Source organism: Ailuropoda melanoleuca, chromosome 4 (assembly GCF_002007445.2).
Source record: "Ailuropoda melanoleuca isolate Jingjing chromosome 4, ASM200744v2, whole genome shotgun sequence".
In the NCBI taxonomy this organism is placed as follows: Eukaryota; Metazoa; Chordata; class Mammalia; order Carnivora; family Ursidae; genus Ailuropoda; species Ailuropoda melanoleuca.
In genome coordinates, this window is record NC_048221.1 from 19,520,091 (window position 1) to 19,533,733 (window position 13,643).

At 39.9% G+C, this 13,643-nt stretch overlaps 1 protein-coding gene across 3 annotated transcripts in view; it reads left to right on the forward strand.

Annotated features, from left to right (window-relative positions):
- Positions 1–13,643, forward strand: part of DOCK3 (dedicator of cytokinesis 3) — a 480,644-nt gene that overhangs the window by 369,777 nt on the left and 97,224 nt on the right. For all 3 annotated transcript variants that reach the window (XM_034658384.1, XM_034658385.1, XM_034658386.1), the window contains 2 exons: positions 8,458–8,546; positions 11,663–11,788. In XM_034658384.1, coding sequence (XP_034514275.1) covers positions 8,458–8,546; positions 11,663–11,788 — 215 coding nt within the window. The remainder of the gene's footprint in view (positions 1–8,457; positions 8,547–11,662; positions 11,789–13,643) is intronic.

A 13,643-nucleotide genomic window follows, 5' to 3' on the forward strand; every position in this document is an offset into this window, starting at 1 on the left:
GAGTGCTGGTTTAGGAGCCATTCTTAAATGGAGGCCCATTCTTAAATGAGTGAAGGGCCATTGGGCCATCCTCATTTTAGTACAGAGAAAAGAAGGCTTAAGTCTTTATATATATAACAACGTCAAATGAAAATACTGCTTCTCACTTGTGAGTCAGTTGAGGAAGTAGCTCCTATTTCTCTCTCTCCTAGCCTAGGCCTTCCCAATTTTCCATGGATCATTTCCTTCCCAATTTTCCATGGATCATCATCCACGCAGGACTATTATCTGCTGTGTCTGTCATCAGTGTATGAGCATCTGCACCAAATGTCTGCTCAGGCCATTACAAAGAAGACCTAAATCCAGTAGGTCTGTGCCCATGGAACTACTCTGTTTTGACTTTCCGTACTTACCATCTCTAGCCTTAAAGCCCAGTTAGATTTGTTTGTGTGTTAGTGCTGATGCAAAGCAGAACTCATTAAATAATGAGCCAGGGTAAAGAAAGTCAGCTCAGTATGACTCCTGTTCATGTAGAGGTGAAAAGGCTCATGACTCTAACACAGAAGTGTTGGCACATCAAGGTCCTAAGTATTCTCTGCCACAGGCTTGGAAAATACACCTGCATTCTCCCTTCCATTTCTGTTGTGCTGCTCCTCCAGGAAAGTCACATTGAAAGAATGATGGCTCTAAGAGTAGACAAACGCAGAGCTGCCTTCATATAACAACTTTGTTAACTGATTTAAAGTACTCAGTGGTATGTATGAGCCCATCTTGTTTTTTTTTAAAGATAATACTTTCATCTATTAGATAGATGGATAGATTAGATAGATGAGGTGATTGGTAAACAGAAGCTGTGAGATTTGGACAAATCACCCTAATTCCCTGAACTTCAGTTTCCTCATCTACAAAATTGAAAAAAAAAAAAGGAATAAGGTAATATAAGAAACCAAAAAAAAAAAAGAAAAAATCCATATGAACTAGTGAATCAAACAGGAAAAACGTGGTAAATAAACAAGAGGACCAGTGTTTCTCGGGGCACCTGGGTGGCACAGCGTTTAAGAGTCTGCCTTTGGCTCAGGGCGTCATCCCGTCATTATGGGATCAAGCCCCACATCAGGCTCTTCTGCTATGAGCCTGCTTCTTCCTCTCCTACTCCCCCTGCTTGTGTTCCCTCTCTCGCTGGCTGTCTCTATCTATGTCAAATAAATAAATAAAATCTTTAAAAAAAAAAAAAGGACCAGTGGTTCAGGAAATGAGGTCTAACCAAATAATGCACATCCTACATGCCATCTAAAAGGGAGCTTCCCGGTTTTTTGTTTGTTTGTTTGTTTGTTTTTTGCTAGTGACTCTTGGTTACAGGTAAGCTCCACTTTTACATCTAAACTACAAATCCTATATAATTCCATGCGTAGTATCTTCATTACCCCATGGTAATCACATAAAATTTGCCCAATAGTCCATGTACTTCAGTTTAAAGGAAGTTGACCAAATTCAGCCTTCTTAAATGGTGAGAGAAAGCAGGGCCAGAGCCCAGGTGTCCTTACCAACATCTCTACCTCCAGCTTGTGAGAGTTCCAGAAAGCCCTTTTTTTCCTCCACAGGGATAGAAAGAGCATTCTATACTGATACGCGGTGGAATTTATAGTGGAGATCTAATTGTCATGACCCTTAATGAGTATAATAATGACTCAAAATTATTATAGTCAATTTATTAGAAATACAAAAAGAGGATAAAAATACAATAATAGTAAGAGACTTTAACATGCCTCTTGACATACAGGAAGACAAAAATAAATAAGGATGAAAATAAATATTTAAATCAGGTAAATAACTCTGACTTAGAGAATTCGAATAAGGTTGATGTGACAGATGCTAACCGTCAGCATCTTTGAACGCTCACCATGGGCTGTCGTTACCCCTCTTTTATAGATAAGGGAACAGGCAGAGTGGTGAGGCATGTGCCTGAGCAGCCTGATTAAGAGACTATGTGCTTAACCTCTTGCTCTCCTAGTACAAATAGGGTGAGCATTATTTGTCATCTAAATCAGGACATTCTGATAGTCAAAAGAAGTGCTGTTGATGCCAGGACAGCAGGTGTAAATGGAGTATCCCAGCTCGCCAGGCCATATGGTCCTCCCAGCTCTAGACAAGTCTTTTATCCAATAAACAGAATGCATCTTTTCCAGTGCCTATGGAACGTTTATAAAAATTATTCATAGAAAAAATTTCCATAAATTCCATAAGTCACAAGCTACCCTCTCTGATCACAGTGCAATTAGCATATAATGCATCATATTAGTCATCCAAAAGGGAAAAAACATATAACCATCCTGATACCAGAAAAGATACTTGACAAAGGTCAATCTTCATTCCCAATTATTTAACAATTTTAGCTTAGTAAACTCAGAATAAAATGCCATTTGTTGCAATTTGAGGGGGTTAATAGATATCAGTAGATTGGTTGAGAGCAAAATGTTAAGCAGGTATAGATAAAAATGGATATAGAGTACACAGATGGACATATATAAACATGTCACTGTTATTAACAAGAAAACTTAATTTGAGATCATGGTGCAGATCTATGAGCCACATAGATTTTTGTATTTGTTTCCCGTGGCTACTGTAACAAATTACTGCAAATGTGATTTATAGCATAGAAATTCATTCTCACAATCCGGAGGCCAGAAGTCTGAAATCAAGATGCCAGCAGGACCACACTCCTTCTAGAGGCTCTAGGGGAAAATCTGTTCTTTGCATCTTCTGGGAGCTGTCAGTATGCCTTGACTTGGGGCTTCATCGCTCTAATCTCTGCTTCTGTGGTCACATTGCCTCCTCCTTTCTTGTCTGCATTTTCTTCTCTTCTGTGTCTTAAATTTTCCTCTGCCTTTCTCTAAGGACATTTGTCATTGAAGTTGAACTCACGCAGATTATCTAGGATTATCTCCTAAGCCCAAAATCCTTAATTTAATTACATCTGCAATGACCTTTTTTGCAAATAAGGTAACATTCACAGGTTCTAGGAATTAGGATATAGATATATCTTTTTAAGGGCTACCATTCAACCCACCACAACTTGTGATTAACATAAACCGTGAGTCACTGACTATTAAAGTCATCATCAACGTGGAACCTGGTGGTGCAGAGGATTGTGTGTTCTCTGCAGACAGGTTGGTCCCAAAAGAGGGAAGAGGCAAAACTGAGATGTTCATGCCCAGGTCCTCCTTCTAGAAGTGCTGGTCAAGGAGGTCACTCTCCCAGGAAAGTGACTATATGGGGCAGAAATGTTACTCATGGGAGCCCTTCTACCACCTGGAAGGAAAAGGAGAAAACTAAGTATTTCTATTAAAGTGTATGTGTGCGTGCATGCGTGCTATTTGTCTTTTTTTAGTACTCTATACTAAAATACACATATATAGATTGTAAAATAAATAATTTACATTTTTCATAAATAAAAATGCCAATTCTCATGGCCTACAAGAGCACATCCAGAATCTATCAAATTGGTTTATTTGTGTCAGCTTGGTCTTGGAGATTCTGTTCACTTAGGCCATTTTTATAGAAGTGTGTGCTGTTTTTCTTCATCCTTCTGGATACTACTCTCTCTTTTTGCACTTTAATAAGGACTACATGAAACAGTGGTCAGCACCAGCAGTGTTAAATCTGTAGGTTGTTGCCTATTTTCCAGCTTATCAGGACTTTAACCAAATAAAGGCCAAAATAACACCCAAAGAGAATTTTAATATGGAGTATTTGCACTAAATTAACTTTTACACCATAGCCAAGACTTGGTAGTTGTAATTAGGTAGAGACAAAATGGGAATGCTGACTGACATCAGGGACATAAGTACCCTGAAGCCCTGTGCAGGAGTAAGGTTTTCAGTGCTATAGTACTCAGCCTCTTTCTCTCTGTACCCCACTCCAAACCTGCCTGCCTGTCCTGCTTTTGGGACCAGGCAGACCTACATTTAGACTCCAGCTCCACTTCACTCTTCTCAGTAAAATGAACATAGTAATATCTATTTTACTGGATTATGAGAATTAAGTGAAATAAAATATGGGAATATACCCCAACCATCGCCTCCTATAGTAGACCCCCTTCTAAAAATGCAAAGGTTATATGCAACTGATAAATTATTGAACACTACATCTGAAACTAATGATGTACTTACTATATGTTGGATAATTGAAATTAAATAAAAAATAAAAATAAAACTGTGAAACTTAAAGGTCTTAAACAATCCTTTAGCAACAAACAATCCTTTAAAATTTCTTAAGCATTTTAAACATTTTTTGTGTTGCTCACCTTGGAAAAAAAGGAGAAGAAAGTTGGGTGAATAACCATCTGAAACACAGAAATTAAGAAGATAAGGAGATCATAGGGAAGAGGCAGATGCTAACATGTGCTGTGGTACATGAGTGAATGAGAAGAGTATTCTTTTTTTTTTTTTAAAGATTTGTTTTTATTTATTTGACAGAGCTAGAGACAGCCAGGGAGAGAGGGAACACAAGCAGGGGGAGTGGGAGAGGAAGAAGCAGGCTCATAGCAGAGGAGTCTGATGTGGGGCTCGATCCCATAACGCCGGGATCACGCCCTGAGCCGAAGGCAGACGCTTAACTGCTGTGCCACCCAGGTGCCCCGAAGAGTATTCTGAACTCTGTTGAGCTGGACTCGCACTCCTGCTCTTGTGCTTCTGAATGCTTGGGAATCCCATGTAGAAAACCAAAACTTTCTCACCCCTCTGTCTTCCTTGGGTAAAATCCCTGGACATGTAATAGTTGAAGTGCTGTGCTGATTATCTCCCCTGTGAGGAAAGCAGACTGCTACAGAGGCATACAGACCTCTTTTAGATCATAGTCCCTCATGTGTCTTATGATTGAGAACAAACTACCAATATCAGTAATCATGCTGTAAATATTAATTTGATTGGAGAGAACATAATCATGCTTCATTATAATCACAACTCATTTGATTATTTAATAAATGCTCCCATTTATAATTTGTCCCTATAAAGTATCCTAGTGATTGGTTAAAATATGCTGATGACACCACATCCATTTATTTTCAGATGATTTGAGTAGCTCCTTGGCATTCAGGAAAGGGAGATATTTGAAAGATCAGTTAGATTACACTGATCCAGAAGAGAGATGATAATGGTTGAACCGAGGCCAAGAAGAGGAGAGGTGAATGAATTAATACACACTGTCACTGTGGATGTGGTTGACAAAGCACTGTCTCCACTGTACTGCCAAAAAAAAATTAGTGTTTTATTGGAGAAATGCTGAAATTACACTATCTATTGGAGGGAGGGAGTTAATTTTCAAGATTCTTCTTTTGAAGTGAGAGGGGGAGTATATTATTTATGACAAACTGTAGTCAGATTTCTGTTAAAGAAAGTGACTACTGATCTTGTAAACCTAGAAAGTGACAAAAAAAAAAAACCTGACAGCAAGACAAGTCTTTGAATCCTCACCAGCTGGGCACTTCTCTGATGTACTAACTGGTTGGAAGAGATGAGACAGTGTGCATGTCAGACAGGAAGGGCTGGATGTGCTGTTGCCAGCACCTCTCACTTTTGATTTCCAACTGAGTTGCTAAATCACAAGTGCTCATCTTAAAGAACACTCCCTCCCTTCCTTTGTTTGGAAGGAATTCTGTAAGTAGAAAGTAACCTCACAGCTCTGGACTATGAGAACTTCATCTTTGATAATTCTTTGCAGCATCTCTGAGTAAGTGAGACTTATTTATACTGATTAAGGAGTCCGAAGAGCCACTGATTGAGTAACAAAATTAAGCTAGTACTAATTTCCTTTATCTCTGAATGGTTTCTATACAAACCCTTTTATTTAATTGTTCTTCACATTGCTTGTACTTCACACTACTGGATTGCACATGATGTAACTTTTTTTTCTATTGTTAAGTCTTTATACCATTTTTTCAGTTCCTTACTCTTTGGTTTCTTTTTTATTATTATTTGAATGTAGTTGACACCAACATTACGTTAGTCTCAGGTGTGCAACATAGCGATTCATCTCTATACGTCATGTTATGCTACCACAAAAACAGAAATACTATATGATCCAGCAATTTCACTACTGGGTGTTTACCCAAAGAAAACAAAAGCACTAATTCAAAAAAGATATATACACCTTTATGTTTATTGCAACATTATTTACAATAGCCAAGATATGGAAGCAACCCAAGTGTCCATCAATAGACAAATAGATAAGGAAGATGTGGTATATACACACACACAGACACACACACAAACACAGGAATATTGTGCAGCCTTAAAAAAAGATTCAAAGGGGCACATGCACCCCAATGTTTATAGCAGCAATGTCCACAATAGCCAAATATGGAAAGGGCCCAGATGTCCATCGGCAGATAAATGGATAAAGAAGATGTATATGTATATATATATACACACACATACATACATACATACCATGGAATATTACTCATCCATCAAAAAGAATGGCATCTTGCCATTTGCTAGGATGTGGATGGAACTAGAGGGTATTATGCTAAGTAAAATAAGTCAGTCAGAGAAAGGCAAATACCAAATGATTTCACTCATGTGTGGAATTTAAGAAATAAAATAGATGAACATAGGGGAGGGGAAGGAAAAATAAAATAAGGTAAAAGCAGAGAGACAAACCATAAGAGACTCTTAACCATAAGAAACAAACTGAAGATTGCTGGAAGGGAGGTGGGTGGAGGGGATGGGCTAAATGGGTGATGGGCACTAAGGGGGCTCTTGATGTAATGAGCACTGGGTGTTATATGCAACTGATGAATAAATAAATTCTACCCCTGGGGTGCCTGGGTGGCTCAGTCGTTAAGCTTCTGCCTTCTGCTCAGGGCGTGATCCTGGCGTTCTGGGATCGAGCCCCACATCAGGCCCCTCCACTGGGAGCCTGCTTCTTCCTCTCCCACTCCCCCTGCTTGTGTTCCCTCTCTCGCTCGCTGTGTCTATCTCTGTCAAATGAATAAATAAAAAATCTTTTAAAAAAATAAAAATAAATAAATTCTACCCCTGAAAGTAATAATACGCTATATGTTAACTAAATTGAACTTGTTTTTTTTTTAAGATTTTATGTATTTATTTGGCAGAGAGATAGAGCCAGAGAGCACAAGTGGTTGGGGGAGGGGGGCGGGTGGGACAGGGCAGAGGGACAGGGAGAAGTAGGCTCACCGTTGAGCAGGAAGCCCAATCCAGGCTTGATCCCAGGACCTCGGTATCATGACCTTAGCCAGAGGCAGATACTTAACCTACTGGGCCACCCAGGTGCCCCAGCTAAATAGAATTTAAATAAAAACATTTTTTAAAAAGATGAGATCTTGCCGTTTTTGACAACATAGATGGACCTAGAGGGCATTATACTAAATGAAATAAGTCAGACTGAGAAAGTCCAATACCATATGATTTCACATGATAAAACTCTTACTGGGGTTTCCTATTTGAAGCGGCTGTGCTGGACTGCACACTTCTGAGTAACCATGGAAAGGTCCTGTGAGTTTTCCTTTGTGCCTGGGTCTTCCATTTTAGGGTCAGAAAGTATGGACCCATACCTTCTTATGCAACAGGGGAAGGGGTGGGGCCAAGGCTATGGGGACTCTTGGTATCACGTGGAATTTTCAAGAGATGACTCTAATCTCATTTCAGTTGTTTCATCGAAGTGTTTGCATTAGGATGAGGAATTCCTGGTCTCTGTTTCTAAACTATAACAAGTACTTGTGTGGTTGCAGCACTCTTGGAAATGCCCTTTAGAGGGAAAGACTCTGAAATGTCAGTAATTAGCAGAGGTGCAATGTTGTTTCTCTATTCTCTCTTTTGTCCCAATCCTGAAGCCCTTGGGAAGGACTTTATATGTTTCGACATTCAACCTTCTTTGCTAAGCTCTCCCTCCCCTTGACTAAAGAGGATTTCACAGTGGATCAAACTCATTACTCTCCTAAACTTTTCTTCCTCTCTTGGCCTGGCTGAAACAGCCACAGGCAAATATCCACACTACCCTGAGGTTAGCAGGATTTTCCTCTGGGGCCAGTATAATGACTATTAAATGATGGTACAAAGCCAATGCAAGGCATAGCAGTTTCTAAACAGTAGTCGTTGTCAAAAGGAACTGTTATTTTCCCTCTCAGGAACTTGCCTCTGGAGCCTGGTAGGTGTGTGTGTGCATGTGTGCATGTGTGTAAAGGACTAGAAGAGAAAAACTTGTCATGTGGGAGAGTGCTACTTCAGAGAATAGGATATTTTGCCACCTAAAATATTTGTTGAGATTCATTTTAGAGTTTCAACACTTTCCCCAAGTGTGAATCTTCTTTGGGCCTTAACAGAAAACAAGCTTTGTCTAATTTAGTAAAACATAAGAAAGGGAGTATGAAGTTACCCTTCAAAGTTAGCGTTTCAGCTGGAACATCAGACCAGATGTCGAAAAGCCTTGAGAGCCATAATGCCTGTCCTTCTGTTGCAGGTGCAACAACGAGAGTGAGTGGTCCCAGATCCACGAGAATATCATCCGCAAGTCCAGCGCCAAGTATTCTGCCCCCAGCGCCAGCCATGGTAACATACTTCTCTGGCTAGAAAACTTTGTGTTGCACTTGCTGCTGATGATCATACCGACCTCAGTGAATTTTGCTGATCAGTTGCCATATGTAAAGTTCAATTCCCTACAAACATTTATTCTCCTCCCCAGTCACTTTCTATTATTTCTTCTTGTGATAATTTGAGACCTTTCCTAATTACTTCTGACCAAAATGCATTTTCTGTTCTTTCTAAAATGGATTCCATGTGCTTTGATAGGTAACTTGAGTTCCAATTTAAATCCAGAGTGAACAAAATTGCTGCAGAGTTTGTCACATTGTGAAGTCTGTGTTTTCCTGAACAAAGAATACATACCCTAGCCAAAAATAAAAGACAAATATTAATAATCATTTTTTCTATCCCTGTTCAGTATTAGCATCACCAAGAAAGCCTGATGCTAATGAGAATCAGTGATTAACCTGCCAATATCATTCAGGAACCGGAATAGACCATCTTTATTTCACAGCAGCATTTATCTTAGCTCAACTTCTTCTCCTTTTCCCTCCTTTTCTTTTAAAACTGTTTAATTTCTATCTAAATCTTGGTGCAATTCCACACATTAGAAAGATTGTATTTTCTAAATTGAACATTAATTGCTTGATGAAATTAGAAGCACTATTTAAAAGCCTCTGAGCTTTTTTGAAGATAGCTTTCAAATTTACGTAGAATCATGTTTCTTCTGTTTTAACCTCCCAATTATCTCATAATCTCTTTTAAATAACCTTCTTTGTTTTTTAACTTCCATAGCCTTGTTGTAAATAGAAAGTGGGCCTTAAACAACAGTGTCAAGCCACTCCAAGGCATGGCAGTCTCCAAAGTTATTAAGAAGAGCTAAGTTTTCACTACTAGGTATATATCCAAAAGGTACAAAAATGCTGATTCGAAGGGGAACATGTACCCCAATGTTTATAGCGGCATTATCAACAATAGCCAAATTATGCAAAGAGCCCAATATCTATCAACTGATGAATGGATGAAGAAGATGTGGTATATATATATACAATGGAATATTACTTGGCAATCAAAAAGAATAAAATCTTATCATTTGCTAGGATGTGGATGGAACCAGAAGGTATTATGCTAAGTGAAATAAGTCAGTCAGAGAAACACAAATACCATATGATTTCACTCATATGTGGAACAGTTGACATATTAGTTTTCTATGTATTTTTAAATGAGCCTTATTTACATATCTAGGGCTGAGTTTAATTTACGTTATTAATCCTCATCCATCTCTTTCGCAGGGATGGGGGTGGAGAGAGACAGGGGCCAGGTTGCTGACTCTCCAATATTCCGCACAAATGTCAGTTTGTGCAATTACTTCTTTATGGGACAGTCTTTAACCTAAGATGAGATGGTCCTATTTCCACTAGAGCTGAAGTTTTGCAGCACTCTGTGATCCATAGACCTGGTGTGTGTGGAGCAGGGGTGGCGGTGGTTTGTGCTGGTCTTACTGGGGAGAGGTGTGCTGCTACTCTGACTCTCAATCACACTGGCCCTGGGGGGAAAAATGCACCAGCAGAGTTCAGGGGGGCACACAAAAATAAATTCAAAATGGATGAAAGACCTGAATGTAAGACAGGAAACCATCAAAATCCTAGAGGAGAACACAGGCAGCAACCTCTTTAACCTTGACCCCAGCAACTTCTTGCTAGACATGTCTCTGGAGGCAAGGGAAACAAAAGCAAAAACGAACTATCGGGACTTCTTCAAGATAAAAAGCTTCTGCACAGTGAAGGAAACAGTCAACAAAACTAAAAGGCAACCTACAGAATGGGAGAAGATATTTGCAAATGACATATCTGACAAAGGTTTAGTATCCAGAATCTATAAAGAACTCATCAAAATCAACACCCAAAAAGTAAATAATCCAGTTAAGAAATGGGCAGAAGACATGAATAGATATTTTTCCAAAGAAGACATCCAGATGGCCAACAGACACATGAAAAGATATTCAACATCACTCATCATCAGGGAAATAAAAATTGAAACCACAATGAAATGCCACCTCACACCTGTCAGAATGGCTAAAATTAACAACACAGGAAACAACAGAAGTTGGCTAGGATGTGGAGAAAGGGGAATCCTCTTACACTGTTGTTGGGAATGCAACTGTTGCAGCCACTCTGCAAAACAGTATGGAGCTTCCTCAAAAAGTTAAAAATAGAAGTACCCTACGATCCAGCAATTGCACTACTAGGTATTTACCCAGAACACAAAAATACTGACTTGAAGGGATACATGCACCCCGATGTTTATAGCAGCATTATCAACAATAGCCAAATTATGGAAAGAGCCCAAATATCCATCAACTGATGAATGGATAAAAAAGATGTTGTACACACACACACACACACACACACACACACACACACACACAGAGGAATATTACTCAGCCATCAAAAAGAATGAAATCTTGCCATTTGCAATGATATGGATGGAATTAGAGGTATTACACTAAGTGAAATAAGTCAGTCAGAGAAAGACAAACACCATATGATTTCACTCATGTGGAATTTAAGAAACAAAATAGATGAACATAGGGGAAAAAAGAAAGAGAGGGAAGCAAAGCATAAGAGACTCTCTCTCTTTTTTTTTTTCCTTTAAGTAGGCTCCACACCCAGCATGGAGCCTAGAGCAGGGCTTGAACTTATAAACCTGAGATCAAGGCCTGAGCTGAGATCAAGAGTTGGATGCTTAACCAACTAAGCCACCCAGGCACTCCCTAGAGACTCTTAACTATAGGGTACAAACTGAGGATTGCTGGAGAGGATATTAAGGAGGGCACTTGTTGTGTTGAGCACTGGGTGTTATATGTAAGTGATGAATCACTAAATTCTACCCCTGAAACCATATTACACTATATGTTAACTAAAATTTAAATAAAAATTTGAAACAACGAAAAAAATCCTTTGGCTTTCTAGAATGTTTCTTTAGAATAGCATATACTTCCTGCATCAAAATTTTTCTCAAGAAATATGCTGAGCTTTGCATATTTTCCTCCAGAAAAAAAAATGACTCTTTATGTCTTTTCTAGTACTACAGTACAGAGTGGAAATGTGGTTCTGAGTAAGAAAATGCTTTTGTTTTTGCAGGTCTTATCATTTCTCTGCAGCTTCTTCGCGGAGACATGGAACAGATTAGGAGAGAAAACCCCATGATATTTAATAGGGGATTGGCAATTACAAGAAAATTGGGATTTCCTGATGTCATCATGCCAGGTAGGCAGCCCTTCTTGGGGCTGGGTTGGGAGAAGGGTTAGAAGGATGGAGTCTGGTGCTCCTCTCATGAGCAGATGATGAACTATGCTGGGGAGGAGCCCTGCAGCCATTAAAAGCCTCTGAATCCAAGTCAGGTTGCTGACTACAGTCTGTAGTCAGTGGCTCCTTTGTTGGCATCTGTTCTTTTCCAGAAGCCCCCACATCATATTCACCCATGCAACATGACAATCCAGCAGATGGGCTTTGCTGTCTCCTGTAGAATCTGGATGGTAGGACCCAACATGGAACTCTTCATGGGGATGCCTTATACTCTCTTCGGCTCACAAGAGGGAAGGGGAAGAATACACCAAAATATGTGCCTGTAGTATTGATGAATCCAATTCGTGTAGGAAAAGCAGATACATTTTAATGTATCAGAAAACAATGTATCAGGCAAGACACTAGGAATAGTGCTACCTAGCCAGTTTCTCAGGGATTGGCTCACTGTTCTCATCTAATGCCCAGTGGAAAGCCAGAGCAGAAATGGGAATGCATCGACCCTCAAGTGTGGTTCTAGAAGATCAGTCCCAGGTTCATGTTTCCTAGTCAGGTCAATGCAGGCAAAGAGAAGCGGATTGAAATAGACCATCAGGGCCAAGCGGACTGTAGGGAGTGAGGAAAGGATAGAGGTGGGGCTCAGATGGAGTGCAGGCGGTCTGATAAGCAGAGGAGATATGAACAAAGAAAGGGAAATCAGAACAGGGAAATAGAGGGCTTTCTGAATAGATTACAGGAGAAATGGACCTACCCTTTCCATTGAGTTTTAATGGTCCAGTAAAAGCTTGTTTGCTTCCGTTTGAAAGAGTCAGGGCAGGCCAGACTGAACTGCTTGTGACCACTCTATGTATCACCTATTTGGAGTTCTTCATGGTGCTGTAAATCCCCTTGTTGGAAAAAATTTGTCAGCAGTACCCAAGGAGGGTATGGCCTAAGCACAGAGAAGGCTCATGTGATGGATTCCAACTGCCTTCCAACTTCCCTCATTATGCCTGGACCTGTTTTCTCTTGCCTGCATCCCCTCCCCATAGACACTGAATGCAGAGCAAGCTGCATCTCATCTCCTGCTCAAGCACACACAAAGATCTTTTGGATGGGAAACCTGGGCGGCTCAATCAAATCCATGTTTCTCTTTAAATGCTAGGGAGACTTCATGCTTATGAAGTCCCCATCTGACTGTTGTAGAGCGATGTCCTTCATAGGACATTTCTTCCATCCTGTCTTGACACCATTCCTCAGCCCTGGTTGTCAGGACAAGAAGAGCCTAGGCATGGTCCTGGCTTCCTGGCAAAATGTCATGAAAGAAAGAAGAGGTGGTTACCAAAATTGATCTGGTGATTTTTTTTTTAAGTTAGATATCCAGGCTCATGAGGTGGAGTAATATATTCTAAGAGATATACTTAAAGTCCTTCCTTTCTTTTAAGAACTTGTTTGCCTGAGATTTAGACATTTCTTTCCTCTTAGCCTTCACAGTCAAAGATTAAAACCAAGTGAACAGAGACTAAAAAGGAACAAACTTCAGTCAAAACAATTCTTAAGCAAGGTTTGATTTCAAGAGTTACGTTGTCTAACCCTCACCTAAGAAAAGAAATATTTTTGTGGACCATCCCACATCTCTTTGCATCATTGACACACAGGTTTAGAAAGGACTTCTAAGTATGCTAGACATGTCGGGGGAAATCAGCTGTATCAGGTACTGGTGAGACAAGCTAAGGTTAAGGGAGTTTTTCCTGCACTGGGCAGCGAGGGGACCATCATATGATTTGCAATCCTGAAAGGTCCAGGCCAGGCCTGTGAGTATGCTGCTTCCTGCGTTGTC